We start from the raw sequence: 19,050 nt of genomic DNA, 5'->3' as shown, positions 1-19,050 counted from the left end.
AAGCGTCCGCTCTACTCCCGCTCCAACTGCGGGGGGATGTTAGACTATATTTAGCCCATCTGTTTATGTATTGGGCTTAGCCCATGTCACTACTAGGGTTTTACATGTATTAGTATTTATATGAGGCATGATGTACGATTCAGTTTATCAATTCAATAATTTCATTGCTATGCACTTCATAACATATAATTTCTTTTCTAATTCCCTAAGGTGGTGGACCAAATTGAATCTCGACAATCAAACGTGGTAGCTAAATTACTAACTTATGAACAAGGTCGTAGCAAGGATTTGAGATGAAGGTTACTCGATAATATATCATCAGTGGATCTATTGTTTTTTCTAAGAAGCAAGTGGATCAGTTGGGATCGTTGTCTGACGTCTCATATGTGGGTCCACGTAGTGATGCATACGCTGAAAGTGGATGCATCTGCCGGAGTTGTGGGACTTTCTTGATGACGTGGAGGGTGCAACTTCCCTTGGCTTTATAGCACACAAATGCTTGTTGACAAAATTTCTTGTTGTCTTTAGGTGAAAGACATAAATGTTTTCACGACAATTCAGAGTACTTGAGAAATAAAGCAAATGATTAAAACGTTAATATACAGTTAACATGACAACTTCAGGGCTTTGAAGATATGGATGCTGATAAGAAGCTATGGCCTATGCGGCTAAAGAATTTCAAAGGCTTGTGATTATGGACAACAAACGGAAATGGTTTGGGGCCATAGTGCCTAGATATTTTTATGTCGTTTGTTTTAGAGTTTCTCACTACGTGTGATTGGTCGGTGGTATGACAGTAACCACGAAACATATGAGTTCAACAAAAACTTATTGGATAAAACTGGAACCTGTGAATGCAACGACGCATATTTACATGACACATTTTGGGGTTGGAGGATTTTATGGTATTCGACTTGCGGTTGGGACAACTGGCACTGAAGATAGGCATTTCTAAATGGCTTTATAGTTGTTGAGGGATCACACAACCTCGATCTGTTGTGATATTGACCTGCATGCTAATAAAGGTGTAGTGCATGGGAAAGGAAATGGATGGTGATTAATCAAACTTATGTAAATTGCTACATGGTATTTAGTTTTTGCCATGCATAGGAATTAGTCTAGCAGGTGATAAACTCTGTTTGAAGGAATATAACTTCTTTCTTTACAATGAACGGATTATGTGCTACTTGAGAATAAGATTTTGCATCATGTTAAATTACTAAGATTTTGTTACTTATAATTATTCGTTTAGTTCTTTTCATCAAAATAATAATACTCCTGCTAGACTGCTTCTAGTGCCTAAAAATAATAATTTAGGCACATAGTAGCAGGTTTCAATATTTAATATTTCATATGACAAGGCAACAAGTTTTTTTTATTCACTAAAGGAATATACCAACAATAATAATCAATAATTGGTATATACTCCATAATACTTCACCAGTCACAATTTTATTGCATATGCAACAAAAAATGCAAGTGAGAAAAATGCATATGCATAGTTAAGCATTAATGATTTTCATGTCTAGCATTAGCATATAATCCTTCTAATAAAAATAAATTGGAACAAAGATAAACAAAACAACCATGGCATAGATTAGAAATTGCTTCTATTATTAGTATCAGCAGCAATCTTGCATGGTTCACCAGGATAATTTGTATGCAGTTATGTCTAAATCAAGTCTAAGTTTCAACAAAATTGGTATCATATACAATAAATCCAATGTAATCATCAAATGAAAAAACTATAACCCAATTTAGTCTTCATGAACCAAGAATTCAAAATTTCTTAAAACCTGTGTTCTTTCCATTCTTCAAATCTCTAAAACCCTGTAAGCGCTCTGCTTTTGAACCTGAAAATTGTGTAAAGCAACTCGTGAGTGAGATGAATCGGATCAAGATTTGACAATTAGCGTACTATAAGCAGGATTTTTTAACGCCTCATCTACAAGTGTAACCACAAATCTACATTATTGAAACTGAGACACTTGTCATGTTTGCTTGATAGCGTGGTTTACAAACATTTTTGACAAGTCAAATGTCTAACGTACCCTTTAACAATGACAGAATAAGGAAATATTATGGCTAATGATATTTCCATAATGATTATTGATAAATCCACTCATCATGTACAACTATTTATGCATATAATACAAGTAAATATTGCATAATATTAGTGGATCTATCAAAATCTTATCGTGGTTGCAATTTTCATGTTCTGTTCTTCAAACAAGATGAAACTCCTAGCAAAAATCATACTACTGAAGTCCAATGTATTAAGTGCCCGAAAGTAATTTCATACATAGATAATTGATAACAAAGTGCCATGATATATTCAGGTCATGAAAGTTATCTGCTCTAGAGAAGTTGGTCTCTAAGTTGTCCCACTAAAGATGCTCTCAATATGACATAATTTTATACTAGATATTTTTAACATTCCTAACAGATACTTTTAAGACCATGATTGAAGTGTAAAAGATATTAATTATTAATAATCATGAAAGAAGATTGCATGCAGGTATTAACAAACCTGTAAACTCTCCTGAAGTGATGATTGGTGATCCATGTAACTTCATACTTAAAAAACTGCACAGCCCAAGGCACCATAACCAGTGTCTACGTGAAAAAATTACGGAACTACGTGCACAAAACACAAGCTTACGTAGCAGTAACAGCAGCTGTCTCATTTCCTTCAGAAGAAAAACTAGTAGAATGTGAACCTTCACCTCGTCTGAGTACTCTGCTATATACGACCTTAAAAGACTGAGAATTATACGGTCTGTTCAACAAACTAATCGGCATTCTCAGCTTCTGCTTGCGGTTTCTTCTCCCCTTGATCAAAATATTAAACGTCTTCTCATTCTCAACTTTTTGAGGTGGTCTTTGCACATGATTATCACCACCAGTACTTGAAATTGAATTAACCCCAACAATTTCACTAAGAACTTTTGTTGCTTCAAGATTAATTTCTTCTTGTTTAGTTTCCTCCCCATTATTAACAGTAAGACTTCCATTTAGTTGTTCTGGTTTCATGTCCACGTTTGGATCAGAACTGGGACGTACAGCTGGCGGTGAGACGGAGTACTCCATTGGATGACAATTGGACCAAACGGGCCCAGTAACATACTGTAGCCCATTAGAGCCCATGTTGCACTGCCATGCAAAATGATTGGGGTGGAACGGGCTGGTGGTTATAGGTAAAGATGGAGCTTGTGTATATGGTGGAGAGAACATAAGAGGCATCGGGTGGGGGTGCATCATATTTGGGCTAACTGGGTGAGGAGACGAAACCATCGGAGGTCTAGGATGAAGAGCCATGTTCATTTGCCATGGGTTAGGACCGATGTTGATGGGAATCGGTGCAACTCGAACAGGTGGTGATGGGTTAAATGGAGTAGCGGCTGCAGACAACCTCTTGTTTGGAGAAGTAACAGCAGGTTTAACATCGGTACTAGAATCTTCCGAGGAAACAATTGGAATGTCGATGACACTTTTGTCTATTATCTTATCAACCTCCACAAAGGTGGATTCATTATGTTCCTTCACGTTTATATCTGCAGGTACGTTCTCCGTTTGTTCGTCTCGTATCAGAGCAGTGTCTTCTGTCTTCGCAAGATCTTCGGTTTCGTCTTTCAAATTCTCAAATGCCTCAACCTTTTCTTCCTCAATTGCAGATTCAGAAATTTCTGTTGGTTTGATACCATTATCAATTTCCTTATCATCAGGTGTATCACTCTGTGACTCAAACTGCAACATAGAAATGGTACCTGGCGGGGCCAGGGCTACTTCTTTGTAAGAAGGAGATTTACCAATACTAACTAACGAACTTCTTTGTTGTACATGTCCTACTTCTTTTACTGTTTTCGTGGGGGCCACTTCAGATAAAGAATTAGCTTCTTCTTTACTGTTTGTACAGGTTTCTTCTGTAGCAGTTAAAGGAGATGATTTAACTCTGTAAGTCAAAGCCTTAACAATTCTCCGTCCAAATTTATGATTTTGAGAGGGGGCCTTTGCGGTGTGGTAATCAACATACCCTGCTCGTTTCTTTATGAAGTGATACTTGCCATGTTGCAAGTTGTTATTCTTCAGTTTATCTTCAGAATCATGAAGTAAATCTTTCTTTTGATAACTATAAACTTTGTTCATAGCTGCTTTCCTCTGGCGCAATCGTCGTCCATATGAGCCGGATGATCTTGGTCTTTGAACCGGCTGCCAACCTTCTTCTACTTCAGGAATGACATCATCATTGGCAAACACGGGTTTTTGTTCAACAGATTCCTCCGGTGGTGGAATCAGCTTTTCTTCAGTCGGTTCTTCCTTGGTAAGTGGGCCCGAGTCAAGAGGTGGAGCATCAAATTCTTCATTTATCACTTCTTCGTGTTCAGGCTTGGGTGGCGGGGCCTTGGGCTCTTCTTTCACTTCATTTGAAACTTCTTTTACAAGATCTTTAGATGAGATGTCATCCGAATTATCCATCTCCGAGGTTTGGTAAGGTTTCACCTTCAACTGGAAACAGAACATAGAACATATGATACATACTAAGAAGATTATACAGTTCAAATATTTGTTTGATATACAGTGTATTATGTTTAGACAAAGTACCTTCTGGATATAGCTTTTCCTTTTTAATCCGGCACCATCTGTCCCTTGGCCATTTTGGCTTGGATTAATATAGTCAAGCAGATCTGATACACTGCCCACAGAAATAAAGTGGTAGTGTCATATAAACAAATCAAACATTTAGATGTTGTTAAAGGCCCTGTTTGTTTTCTATTTTTATTAAGTCTGGTTGTCTGAATGAATATATGATGTCTATGGGGAATAAGTGATGGATAAAATAACTGCTGTTTGTTTTATGTGCTGAATAACCGTCTAAATGATTAAAATTACTAAATTCACCGGAATTTCACAACTTCATGACTTAAGTTATTAAGACACATTATTTTCGATAGTCAAAAACAAACGCTACTGCTGTTATTAGATTTTATACTATTAAGTCCATTAAATTGTAAACAAACGGGGCCAAAGAGACTAATAACATACCTAAGATGACCTTTGCTAGCTATGGATGCATCGGGTTTACGAGTTCCATTTCTTGCAGCTTCTTGCTGTTCAAGCGCCTTGGATTCAAAATACTCCAGCCATGCAGCAGCATCCTGCAGTTATTAATTTTTAGGTTACAAATTTATTTAGAAAATCTAGGATTTTTATATGAAAACATAGTTACCACAAAAAGTTTTACAAATGATAATTATACATATAAATATAATAATCAGTGAAACTCTAGTAAGATGCTTCTACAATTCTGACCAAAATAAAAAATGTATTAAGCCAAGTATTGAAGAAGAATACATTCAAGTTGACATTCAGAGGGTGGAAGTACCTGTGTGCGTAAATCCTCAGGGCCCAGTTTCGCACGTAGAATCTGCAAAGTTGTTTGTTCATGTTGAACACTCAGAGGGTAAGCTTCCATTAAAGAGAGTGCAATAGCTATCGCATGGTAACTTGCAGCAGTCTGCAAAAACGCAATAAGCATAAAGTGTCGGGTTAGTCTTGTTTTTTTTAGACATAAACAATAAGAACTCGTGTTTCGTATGTAGAGGATGTAACTAACCTGAATATGGTCTGGTCCAAGTAGCTTTTGGTTACACTTGAGAGCTTTATGGAGATATCTGAGGGCTACGTGAACATTTCCAAGACCTTCCTCCATCATAGCGACATTGATGTATGTTGCAGCCGTATTTGGATGTGATGGCCCACACGTAAGATGTAGCAAATACAATGCCCGTTTTACATACCTGATGTTATAGAAGGTATGCATAGTAAGCAAAGAGAGAAAAACAATTATATCCTCTATCCCAATAAGCATGATGGGAGTTTAGTGTGACAGATAAAATGAAATAGATTATAATCCTTTGAAATACGAAAAAGGAAACGTACTTGAGGGCCAACTCTGTATGTTGAAGGCGATAATAGAAGACAGCAAGATCCCCATAACTTTTCATGGTATCTGGGTGATCTAATCCAAGTTCTCTCTCATTGATGTCCAAAGCTTTTTGTTGGTAGATTGTGGCCTGTAAATAATTTAGGCAGGTAAGGGACATACAAACATGGAAAACTATTTATAATTTAAATTTCACATTTATAATGAATTAAAATTTAATTTTCACATTTATAATGAATCAAGACCTGATTGAAGTCTCCAGTGTGATACAAAACAACAGCAAGGAGGCTGTAAGCTCCAGCTGTTATTCGGTGATATGGACCACACACTGCCACAAGCTTTGCGAGAGCCTGAAACAAAAGATAAATAATAACATGAAGGACACACTCCAATAATTGTGGTTGGTTCATTTTCAGGATATGTCGAAGTGAAGTACCTTTGTCCCATAGCTAACAGCATCTTCGAGCTTTCCCTTGTCCAGAGCAGTTTTTGATGATTCTAGTAGTTGGCGTCCATCAGCAGATGAACATGCTGCTTGCTGCAACAAACATAAAATCCATATCAGACAATGTAGCCAATGGCCAATCAGATATTATCCGCTACAATCATCTAATGGTGTGATTTATCACCTTATGAACTGATACTAAGCTGATGATATCCTGTTTTTTGAATGGGTGAGGAGAATTCATATCAAAATCTCTTGGAACCAGCTCAACACCAACCTGAAAAACCAATTTCTCAGTAGTTTAAAATCATGGTCAACAATGTTAATGATGCTTAAAGAGGGTACATTAAGATCTGGATTACCTTATGACATAATCCACGTAGGATAGCAATTTTCCTGAGTTCTGTGTAGTTAAAGGTGGCAAGATCCCAATCATATCGCTTTTTCAAGAAAATTTCTAGCCATGTTTTTATTAGAGGACTAACAGCTTGCTCTCTTTCAGGGACCCCTAGCATCAGATTCAATGCAGCAGCAATTGCAGCCGCCATTTCCTCAGGTTTAGAAACACCAGCAATCACTGCTTGTAAAATGTGCTTAAAAGCCCGCACAATCATTTCATGTACGCACAGAGATTGCACATGCGATAATTTTTCTGAAAGCTTAACCTAAAAATTAAAAATAGTAACATTAAAGTAAAAAAGATAGCTCCTTTATAGACGAAGATTGATAAAAGGTGTATCAAGACACTAACCACTTGTCCTAGAGAACGCATGCGGAGACCTCGTGTGTGCATAAAATCAGTTAAAGTTCGCCCATCAACTGGTGATAGTTCTAATGAGCCAAAATCTGCAACCTGCTTATAATAAAGGTGTCAAATATGACATCTATGTAGTGTAAGTCAAGAAAAAACGGATGATATTTATGGCATTGTGTTACCAGTTTTGGAAGAGCAACTTCATTGTAATACTTATGAGATTGGTCAATCAGCTCCACCAAAGACTACACATAGCAAAACAAGTTATTATAATATACAACACACTCTATGTGACAATTTAATTGTTTCAAGCATAAAACACTAGTAGAACCTTGCAATGAAGTCCAGTGTCTGACTCTTTAAGCCGAGTAAAAGCAGCATCAGATAACAAATTCTTTAAAGCAACCTCATTATCATTTACATTGATCGCAATTTGAGATTCTGCAGAGTCTAATATAGAATTTTCCATTTCCCCATTGACAGCATCAACAGCTTTTGATTCCGTTTTGTTACTCTCTGAATCTTTTTTCTTGTTTTTGAGGGACCGGAGAGGCGTCCCGAGCCCCTCAACCTTCATCTCATTCTTCCCCTTTTCACTAGTAGCTTTTTTGTCTTTTTCTGTTTTCTTTTGGTCTTGTAAATGTTGTATCCAACAAGCTCCAAGTTCCCATCTTGTAAAGTCATCACTTGTGACACATTCTTCTTGAATCTTACTTAGACTTTCCTTTATAAGCTTCTCAACAAAAAGTTGGGACGTTATAAGCTCTTCACTTTCAGATCTTTTTAATTGAGGAATAACATTAGTCTGTTGTGAAGTAGTTTTCTTATGTAACAACATCCTCAAACTGCAAGAAAATAGGCTTAGAGTGTGAACACAAACTGACAAATGCACAAAATGTAAAAACATATGTTAGCAGGTAAAGATTTAACCTGCTGATATTGAGGGCACATGCCCCTCCATCCGGCTGATCAAGAAGCTCAATGTATGGCAATGGAGAAACTTTCTTGTCATCATCTCTCTCCTCAACTTTCACAACAGCAGTATAACCACAATACCTTACGTTAACAACACCTAAAGTAGCAATATCCTGGTTTTCAAACGTTGAAAGTTGAAACATTAGTATTAGTTTAACTAATTATAAACATAATGACATACTTAAAAGTTCTTACATGAGCGGCGGTGTTCTCATCAGCAGTGATCCCTTTAAGAAGATTTCTCTCCATCAAGTTCTCTTTTTGCACCCCAGTTGCATGGGACCCATCAATCTTTGTATCTATTTTACAGCTAGCATCAGGGGAATCTTTAGATACAGTGACTCTCAAGTCCCCTATACACTCTGTATGTATAGTTTCACCGCTTAAATCTAAACAATTCACATTTGGGGTTTCCATTATGTGCTGAATAGCTGAAATCGCTTTGAAAATGGCAACATCGACAAATAAGCTATGAAGTAGAAAAGCTTTTCTGTCTCGAATCTGCCTCTCTTCAGCTGTCTTACAAGACATAGACGCAACATGTGAAAATTCACTAGCCCAAGGATGCAAATCACTTTTGCCATCTCTTCCTAAACCGCCACCATTTCCACCCCAGCTCTCGTCCTCTGCAGGAAGATGCGGGAAAACTGAAGGAAATTGTGCTGCAACAGGAGGTATGAGCCATGTGTTGGCTCTGAAACCGAAAGGGAGATTCCCAAACTGTAGATAGTAAAGTAAATATTAACACACATTCATTATGTGAAAACGCTAACTTTTGCAGACATTAAAAAGAATTGAAGTATTAATATTAATGATGTGTACAGATTATCAAAAAAGAAAGACTTAAACTTCTGCAGAGTTAAGTAACAGTTAACAAACATTCTGCAGAGTTAAGTAACTGTTAACAAACATTCAATGATGTGTACAGATTATCAAAAGAAAGACCTAAACTAATAGACCTTCAGAACCATACCTTGTTTCTTTCACTGAATGCTTTAATGAGATCTTCGTAAGCCTGAAAAGTATGTATCATTTGTTCAGATGGACAGCAAAGCAAAGAAAAAGTATGTTTGGTACTCACAACAGATGAATTCTATACGTATAATTGTTTAAACATAGAGTAAACAAAGCTAGGGAACCACATCATGTGTACGGACACAAACTCGATATAAATTACGTGAGCCTAAAATACATTTTCATAAACTTACATTATCGAATGCTCGACTAAGTCTCCGAAGCAAATCGACAAGGTTGTGACATAAAATCCGCTGCTTCCCGATACTCCAGAATCCATTTCTACAAACTTCAATATGGACTGGCTTTCCTTGGCACAGCTTCACCTTTTACCATATAATTTGAATTTAATTTACTATTACTAATGTAAATAATGTTAACGGATATTAGACGTAGACAATATCTTATGTAATATCTAGCATTAAATGTAGGCATATCTATCCATATCTCATATTAAATGTAGGATCCCTAAAATCAAGGGATATGAGATCAGATCATGTACTATATATTTGGCCTCTTTGATCAATAAGAATCATGATCTGATATGCCAAATATATAGTACATGATCTGATCTCATATTCCTTATGAGATATGGATAGATATGCCTACATTTAATGCTAGATATTACATAAGATAAGATATTGTCTACGTCTAATATCCGTTAACAAATAATACAGCTAGCATATTAACAGTAATAACTATCACCGTAAACGTTAAACTTCCTTACTTCAAGTGAAAACAGATGATTATCGACTATAATGTCATCTTCTGCTTGCCTTGTTGCCCTCCTTACATCTGTAAACATTGTGCCTGGATGTGAGTATGTGTACATTTATATTCAACATTACATTTAATTTATAGTTTTTTTAATTTAATTATTTTAATTTATTTATTTATTTATTATAATTTAAAAGCTATAACTCATTACAAAATAGTGCTATACTAAACACGTGTTAGAAGTACTTAGAACGCATATCAACGTAAGCGGATGATGACAGTAATTCAAAATGTGTATGTACAGATATGTGAATTGAATTTATCCACACGTACGTATCAACTTACATTGTATAGGTGGAGTGAGGTGAGAAAGTGAGAAGAACTCGTAGAAGCTACCGAGCTTAGGGCACGAATTGCTCAATTCTCCTTCTCCGTCGACGGAATTATCTTTGGACGGCGGTTGTTCCGGCGGTGGCGAGGTTCGCGGCGTCGACGATCGCTTTGATTTGTTCGTCTTCTTTACGGCTTTAGTCTCCGACGAACTTTTACAGGAATCCTCTTTGATTACCGGCGACGGTCCAAACGACGTCGTGCAAGCGACGATGTCTAACAACCGTCGCACGTGTGACGTTGCGGTTTCAGCGTCATAGTCCTCTGTTGCAATGAATGAAAGATAGAAGTGAGAGGATAAAATTGTAATTTAGAATTTAGATGAGACAACTTGGCTTGTTTCCACGTGGCAGGATTTATAGGTGGATTACCTTCTATGAGATTGAGCGTGCAGGGCTTCAGTGCGGCAACGTCCACCGTATCTTTTAATCGTGGGCCTCGTACCTGTTAGAATAATAAGGGTAAATTGGAGAATGTGTAGTTTGTTAATGGGCCAATCGATCCAATTTAGTAGATAAGGTGGCCCAAATAATAGAATAATTAATTATATATTTTTTTTTTATAAAATTGAAGTGAAGTAAATAATGGATATTTTTAGTAAATATATTCTAACAAGATTCAAACCTCGTGGGATACTGAAAAGTTTGTGATGTTACACGTTATTGTGTTCACAGATAATAGTCGACGTATGTCGATAATCCGATCTGTTGATATCCCCTGCTTCAATCAATATTCAATATATCAATACCAATATATCAATATAATTAGAAAGATAAATAATTACATAAACTTAATTGAAAATCTTTTACTTGTCTTAATAATTATATTAAATTAAATTAAAATTAAATTAAATAGTTTGAGATATTATCAAGCACTTACAAACTTACCATAGAATTGCAAGGTACTTAACCTAGTATATGCATTTGTTCTAGTATGGTTAACTTTTTGCTAGATGGTTGAATCATATACATTTTTTAACAATTTAAATATAGAATAAAATTGTATGTAACTTTTTTTAAATAAATAAAATCGATTTTTAAAATGTCGTATGTGACTTGTGTGACCGTGTTTACGTGTAACATTGTATACCTGTTGTTTGTAAGGTAGCGTTGGTAAATTGTATGTGTCTGAAATCTTTTGTAAACATCTTAACGTTAGTCATACTGTATAGATAACACGTCTGTGTTGAGGTAGACTTGTTACGTCGAACAATTTCTAATGTTTTGGTAATGATGCTTTTGACATTATCTTCAAAACCTTCAAATTCTTATCTAACATGCTAACTGGTATATTTGTATCTTATTCACATTTGTATGAATATCAAGTATAAATTAGCCAATAATTATGTACATCCAAACCACACTTTCATATTTACGATATAACATGAATGTTTCACAACTGATTGTTTGTTTCACAAAGATGAAAACATCTTAAATATACAACTCAAAATTATTAAATTGATTTACTTCCACATAAGACCTGCAGAATTATGTTGTACTTTAGCAGCTAAACTTTTGTTTGACTTGCAGTTTTTATAAATATAAATAGTAAAGAATAAAATATTGTTCCAATAAAAAGGTAAAAGGGTAAAAAGGTAAAAAGAAAAGGATAAAGGGGAAGTACAAACCTTTAATATGACATGGGTATCATCAGGAAGATTAACTGTTATATCCACAACAACTGGGAGAACTGCAAGTCACATATTCTTCAAATGATTTAATGATTTTGAAAATTAATTAATTAAATAATACTTAATTACTAGTTTAATTTTTTTTCTTAAAAGTCATTAATATAATTAATAGTAGAACTTTTTACCTTTCTCTTCCTTCTTCTTCTTATCTCCCTTTGTCTTACCACGTCCATTCTTAGGCGCCATTATTCAAATGCTTAAGCTTCCGGTAGTTTTCAAACTCTGAATTAAAATTAAAATAATAAATAATACGAGTAATAAGATTAAAAATAAAATGAATTAAATAATGTATGTCTATATAGAATTTAAATTATATTATATTATATTATATTATATTATATTATATTATATTATATTATATTATATTATATTATATTATACTCGGTTTATTACCAAGAAAAAACACTATTAATTTACTATTTACTATTTTAATTAACCCATGTATGTATACGTTTGATTGTCTATTTTTAGTAAATGTGATGAAATCTTTAGATGACAAAAATGACCAAGGTGGTCGGAATTTTCTATAGCAATAAGCCAATACAAATACAAATTAACATTAAATGAATTCAATCAAAGAAAATTATTAATTTCATTTTCATTGTCAAGTATAATGAATCAATTAATATCCGGAAAATGTCACAGAATTGTGAAATAACAAAAGTAACCATTGAACCAAGATATCGCGATTAAAGATTATGAACTTCGATATGCAGTGAATACAATACCAAAAAAAGGAAAACACTAATAAGATAAGGTTGTGAAAAATAACTGACGATTTTTTGTATAAACATGTAATTGAATTGAATTGTGAAATAAAATCAGTATGCCTTATGAACTCAATACGAATTCAATACATGAAAATCATTTGATGCATATTTCATGAAAACGGGCCTAATAATGAACTAAAAAGAAAATTTTGAAACTAAAATTTAACAAATTTACAACGAAAAACAGAGCAAATTGACTAAACACGAGCAAAACTTTCTACTTTTGGACAATTTACAACGTATAATTAATGGGTTTTATCTAAAAATGTTATTTGTGAAATGACAAAAAGGTCCATATTGAACACAATTACCAGAAAAAAGATAGTAGAGAGCAATAAAGTCTCTGAAGTTCAATAAATATCCAGTCACTCAGAAGGTAAGAGTAAAAAACAGAACCAATGATATAATTGTAGGGTTTTTTGTGTGTGTTTTTTAGGGTTTTATGTGTGTAATAAATGTGTGTAAGTGGGTAAAGATAACAAGCAATGGAGAAGCATAAAAGATATTGAAAAAACTGAAATAAGATTTATGAAGATATAATAGTTATAGAGAATTGAGATGAGGGAATGAGTGATAAGGAAGGAAGGGCTGAGATTAAATGGCCAGATATATAGAATGGATTTATCTGCTTTTGATACAGCAACTATCATTCTTACTTTGGACATATTAGTGTCAATTTTTATTTATTTATTTGTTTATTACTGTATTATTATAAAATCTATAGTTTTTAATTGGATAATGTATTAATAAATGTTTGAGTTTCATTTGCTCTCTTTTAAATGCTTTTGCAATATATATTTTTTTAGATTGAGAATACGTGCGCTGCTTTTATAAATGTTTGACGAAATAGACACAAGTACTCAAAAAATTTACATTCTATGGTTGGATTATTGAAATCGAATATCGCCCCTTTTAGCTTGGTAGCCTAAGAATTGGGGAATAGACACCCTAATTGACGCGAATCCTAAAGGTAGATCTACGGGCACTGACCAGCCCCAGTCAGAGAATTTGAACTGCTTTAGTACTTCGATTTATATGGTGATTGTGATTGCCTATTTATAGCATACTTGCGAGTATGCGGGGGATATTCTATATGCATTATGTTAATGTCAATTACCAGGTGTTCACCATATGAATGATTTTTATACACTTGCGAGTGTAATGTTATTTATGAAAAATGAAATCTTGTGGTCTATTAAAATTATGGAAATGATCGATTATGATAAACTAATGAACTCATCAACCTTTTGGTTGACACTTGAAAGCATGTTTATTCTCAGGATTGAAAGAAATCTTCCGTTGTGCATTTGCTCATTTAAAAGATATTACTTGGAGTCATTCATGGCATATTTCAAAAGACGTTGCATTCGAGTCGTTGAGTTCATCAAGATTATTATTAAGTAGATGACAGATTAAGTCAGCTATAGTTTGGATATATTATGAAATGGTATGCATGCCTGTCAACTTTCGATGAAATGAAAGTTTGTCTTTTAAAAACGAATGCAATGTTTGTAAAATGTATCATTTAGAGGTCAAATACCTCGCAATGAAATCAATTCTTATGTAACATTTATAATCGATATGAACGGGGCATTTCAACTTTATGACTTTAAGAAATACATTCATCAAGAAAAATGCTTATAAGATCTTCCGCATTAAGGAGACTCCAAGAAGTGAAAGGTTTACCTATATTGGTTCACAATTGCTTCCAGCTGATGAAAGAAACTGGTATCGTTTTATGTGGAGGAAACATATTGTAAGACCCAAATATTTATTGTACATAATGTATTTATGGTGTACGATGCGTGTATGAAGTGTACGTGTTGCTTGCTCGAACGTCGAAGGAAACTGGACGTTGTCCGAAGTGACAAGGTGTGTACGTATCTTTTCAACCCCAAATAAAGTTTGAGTTGATGTTTCAAAGCCTTACCATTGGATAGAATATCTTATTACGTTTCCAACGATATTTGATTCATCGAAAACGGAGTTACGGTCGAAAAGTTATGGCCAAAACAAGTTGCTGAAACCTGTTTTGGGCTCGACCACAATTTCCAGTTATTTGGAGCGGCGCTCCACCTTATGGCGCGGCACGCCGATTGCTGCAGAGGCAATTTTCAGCCTTTTTAAAAGGTTTAAATGAGGGGTACTTTGGTCTTTTCAATTAGGGTCGGTTTGGGGTCATCAAGACTGACCTAGAACTCCATTGGAGCTCATTTCTCACCCACACAAACACTCCCATCCTCAAACCCTAGAGAGAGATTGAGTTCTAGTGAGAGAGAACTCCATTTGGAGAAGAAGGAGGTTGTTTCGGGTCAAACCTCAAGCATTAAAGTTGTTCTACTCGTCAACGGCATCATTTTGGCGGTATTGGTAAGTTCTAACTCCGAATTTTATTGTTGATTTTGCTATTCAAAGTTAGGGTTTGAACTTGATTTGTTGATAAACCCATTTAGACTCATGAAGTGGGTTTAGTGATGCTAGTAATCGGGTTTATTGTTAGTGTTGGTGGATTTTGGGTTGGTGAACAAATTGGTTATGTTTAGAACTTGAATTTGGGTTTAATCACTAGGTTTAGTGATTATGGAAGTATTGGAACCCATTTAGGGTTTTTTGGTTGACTAATTTTGACTATGGGTCAAAATTAGGGTTTGGTGACGGTTATGACCCAATTGTCGATTTAGTAAGGTTTATAAACTTAAAATGGATTAAGTTGAAGTATAAAACCGAGTTAAATATGTTTTGGTGTCAAAATTTGCTAATGGCGTGTTATTGACTTCTTATGGGTCAAATTAGGGTTTAAGTGTCTTTATAGGAAAGATAGGTGTTTAACACCTATGATTGGGTTTAATTGGCGTATTAAGGCCATTCTCACTTGTGTTAGTGATTATTGGTTAATTTTGGGCGCGGTTTGTACTTGAAAGTGTATTTGGGTCAAATTTGCACTAAGTGTCAAATTGGGTTGGTTTGTAAATCCAATCTAAGTGTGTTGTTGAATTTGTGATAATGGAATAGGTACTTTCCATTGACGAGTTGCAGATTATTCGGTAGCATTCTTCAAGGCGACAAGGTGAGTGAAATAATTATATGTGTAGGTATATAATGTATCTATTTGTTGTAGCGTGAAATGTGTAGTGTCGAGGTGTTAAGACACCACGTTTCACGTGAAGAGTGTAGCATCGAGGTGTTTATATGCCACTCGGGTGTAGCATCGAGGTGTTAAGATGCCACCTAGGAGTGTAGTGTCGAGGTGTTAAGACACCACTCCGTAAAAATAATGAGTGATGCATCGAGGTGTTAAGATGCCACTCAGGGTGATGTGCCGAGGTGTTAAGGTGCCACCCTAGGGGTTAGTGGTGCGAGGTGTTAAGTGCCCTAACGGATGTTATGAACACCGATGGCGTTTTCGCGAGCGCCGTTCCCTTGTACTATTGGTTAACCATGGTTATTTGTGTTGTAAGCGTATTATATTATTTGAGTTATATTCATATGCGGTTGTTATGCTAGCTTGTGGTATTGGAGATTTATAGCTTGTTATTGTGACGATAAGCTAAATGTGTATGCTAACGTGTTTGCGGTTTGGTGTGTAAGTGTATGCAAGTAGGTATAATTATATATGTATTCGTATAATTATTGCATTCACTAAGCTTTGCTTACCCTCTCGTTGTTTACTATTTTTATAGGTTCGGTTTTGGACAAGGGTAAGGGCATCGTTTTGGACTAGAGATCCCGCTTGATGCTAGGGGACGCTTTTGGCTTTAGTAGCTCTTGGAGTTTGACCGATAGTTGGGTAGTTTAATCCCAAACGCCATGCTCATTGTGTAGTTTGGAACTTAAACTTTTTGGTGGTCGAAACTCGTAAATTGTATTAAACTCGTAAAACGGCCGATGTGGGCCCCGCTTGTAAAACATTGATTTTATATTTGAAACAGGTTAGTTTTACATATTTGGAGGTATGGTAAAAAGCGTTTCGTCTAAAAGTGTCGGGAACTAGTCAATCTTTTTCGCATTTTGAGACTTTCCGGACAGATCCGAATGGCGCGCCGCGCGGCCATCCTGGCGCGCCGCGCCAGTTCACTGTGCAGCAATTTTTTTTTTTATTTTGTATTTTCACGTGGTTTGTTCGCGGGTTGGTTTGGGTTGTTACAAGTGGTATCAGAGCATGGTCTAAGGGATTTAGGTGACTTGAGATAGGCGCCTAGACTTAGACTTTTTGTGTGCGCGTTATGCGGGACTTGTAGGACTTTGAGTTGGAACGGGATTGGTTAGTGCATAGGTTTATGTGAACTAATCATGTACTAATTGTTTGTGTTGTGTTTAGCAATCATCAAGCGAGATAGACGTTGTACTAGCGAGTTAACGCGACGTGCTCGCGTAACAACGACTAGCTACCGTTGTTACGGGTGCAAATCATGTCAAACAAGCAATGTACAACGATTGTTGAGCAAGATGGGGTAGTGTGGTATATGTATATATATATATATATATATATATATATATACACATACGTGTTATATCTTTTCGTTCCATTGGTTAATCTATTTCATTTCTTAAGAATGAAGACGGAAGATGAATACGGAACGGAAGGGCCTACTCATGAAAGGAAGGGCGAGTTAGCGGTAATGGTTGACGCCGCGATTGAGCAATGCGTCTTGGGTTTCGCCAACGGAGTTGGTCAAGTAGTCAAAGAGTCAATCGAAGGACGAGTAACCGAAATGGTCCGAGACCAAGTGACTAAGGTTGTAAGGGAAGAGTTTGAGAAGAGGTTTTCTAAACCTCGAGGTAGTAGTAATGAGGATGTACTTGCAAGATTGGAGCCAAGTGCTACTGGTAAGAGGACAAGAAGTGCGCCTGAAGGCGTCGGAAACGTGAAGAAGAGGAGTAAGGGAGGTCATGTACCTACGTGTTATAATTGTGCTGAAAAGGGTCACCTGTCGCGTGATTGCACGCTTGCGCCTCCTAAAGACGACATATGCTTCAAGTATCGAAGAAAGGGACAACGGAAGTCGGAGTGTCCCGAGTTGTTTAATAATCAAAGTAGAGGTGTAATTGAGGCGGCTAGTAGCATGAAGAAGGGAGCGTCGGGCCCCTGTGGGTTGAAGTGTTACAAATGTGGGCAAAGGGGACATAAGGCTCGCGAGTGCCCGTCGGGCAAGAAGTTATGTTTTTACTGTTGGAAGGAAGGGCACCAAAAGCCAAAGTGTCCTAAATTGATTGCTAAAAGAGATTGTAAGTTGGGGGATTTCGCGCCTACGGGTTATGATCATCTACAACGAGGTTATATGACACGCGATTGTGCAAATATGCCTTCAAGTACGATCATGTGCTTTAATTGCCGGAAGGAGGGACACAAAAGGTCGGAGTGTTCCGAATCGTTCGCCGATCGAGTTAAGAGGTTAGAGCGCGAGTATTCGATGGATAGTGAAGCACAGAAGTCCAACGATGATGTTTCAGGTATTTTCGTCTTTGGTACAAATATGCCTTATTATTGTTTATTGTGTGCCGATGGATTCATGTATGTATTAGAGACTTAAACTTTGTTTCGTGGTATAATTAGTCTCAAGTGAGTGTATGTTTCAAAGGTACCCATAAGGGTGCGGGATTAGTGAACTCGGTGAAGATTCGGTTTGTTAGCGATTTTGATGATAGTGCACCGGGGTAGCTTTTGAGTCGTTGACTCGTGGAAATGCGCCCTGGGGACGAATGCATGGCGGTAATACGTAGTATTAGTATGGGTGGCATTCCTAATGGAAACACCCTATGATGACGTTTGGTTGTCGGGCGAAGGGCGTAAGACTTGGTGCAACCAAGCACTCTTTAGTGTTAGGAAATGTTTCTACCAAGCCATAGGTATGTGCATTGGTGTTCGATTATTAGAGCGTTTTGCTTTCGTGTTGAAGTTGTTGAACCATGAGGTTCGACGGGTGGATAGAACCCTTGAGATCGAGTGTTTTGGGTCTCGATGTATGTTAGAAATGGAGTCTACGGGACGCAACGTTAGGTGCCTCTTTCATACCTACTAGCGTGGTATTCGACTCCGATGGTGTTGCGGCTACATTGTACTTAGGGTACCGGATAGAAACCCTTAGGTACATGAGTGACTAGGTGGAAATTTGACAAACTATAGCAATTGGATTATTGCAAGTGTAAGGTTTGTGTAAATTGTGGTAGACTCTTCGTTCAAAGAGTTTAAGGATAGGTTAAATTCCTTCGTATGCTCAAGGTTGGAGCAAGATTATGGTAACGTGCGTATTAAGAGATGCAAGACGGGTGAACCTCGTCTCTCTCATAGGAGTTACGGTAATGCGATTTGGCGCATTAGTTGTTAGGTTAGTGGTCATTCCACGGGATGCT

At 36.4% G+C, this 19,050-nt stretch overlaps 1 protein-coding gene across 1 annotated transcript; it reads right to left on the bottom strand.

Annotated features, from left to right (window-relative positions):
- Nucleotides 1-1,595: 1,595 nt before the first annotated feature.
- On the bottom strand, nucleotides 1,596-13,161 carry LOC139851663 (protein REDUCED CHLOROPLAST COVERAGE 1). Its single transcript, XM_071840760.1, has 25 exons — nucleotides 13,011-13,161; nucleotides 12,055-12,151; nucleotides 11,867-11,928; nucleotides 10,864-10,956; nucleotides 10,611-10,683; nucleotides 10,195-10,503; nucleotides 9,860-9,927; nucleotides 9,327-9,458; nucleotides 9,092-9,133; nucleotides 8,314-8,838; nucleotides 8,074-8,231; nucleotides 7,475-7,988; nucleotides 7,326-7,388; nucleotides 7,141-7,242; nucleotides 6,752-7,054; nucleotides 6,574-6,666; nucleotides 6,381-6,482; nucleotides 6,190-6,294; nucleotides 5,941-6,074; nucleotides 5,615-5,798; nucleotides 5,384-5,515; nucleotides 5,044-5,156; nucleotides 4,603-4,693; nucleotides 2,531-4,506; nucleotides 1,596-1,853 (listed from the first exon to the last, which is right to left on the bottom strand). The coding sequence occupies exons 2-24, from the start codon at nucleotides 12,113-12,115 to the stop codon at nucleotides 2,659-2,661; spliced, it is 5,307 nt and encodes a 1,768-aa protein (XP_071696861.1). The 5' UTR covers nucleotides 12,116-12,151; nucleotides 13,011-13,161; the 3' UTR covers nucleotides 1,596-1,853; nucleotides 2,531-2,658.
- Between the last annotated feature and the right edge of the window lie 5,889 nt (nucleotides 13,162-19,050).

This window comes from Rutidosis leptorrhynchoides, chromosome 6 (genome assembly GCF_046630445.1).
Source record: "Rutidosis leptorrhynchoides isolate AG116_Rl617_1_P2 chromosome 6, CSIRO_AGI_Rlap_v1, whole genome shotgun sequence".
NCBI lineage: Eukaryota > Viridiplantae > Streptophyta > Magnoliopsida > Asterales > Asteraceae > Rutidosis > Rutidosis leptorrhynchoides.
This window is presented reverse-complemented; position numbering and strand designations above follow the sequence as displayed.

Excerpts from the sequence above, each read along its gene's own strand:
- LOC139851663 (XM_071840760.1), bottom strand. The coding sequence starts at position 12,115 with ATGGCGCCTAAGAATGGACGTGGTAAGACAAAGGGAGATAAGAAGAAG. Across the intron at positions 10,504-10,610 it reads CACGCTCAATCTCATAGAAG|AGGACTATGACGCTGAAACC; the intron begins GTAATCCACCTA and ends TCATTGCAACAG. Across the intron at positions 4,507-4,602 it reads GGAAAAGCTATATCCAGAAG|TTGAAGGTGAAACCTTACCA; the intron begins GTACTTTGTCTA and ends TTCTGTTTCCAG.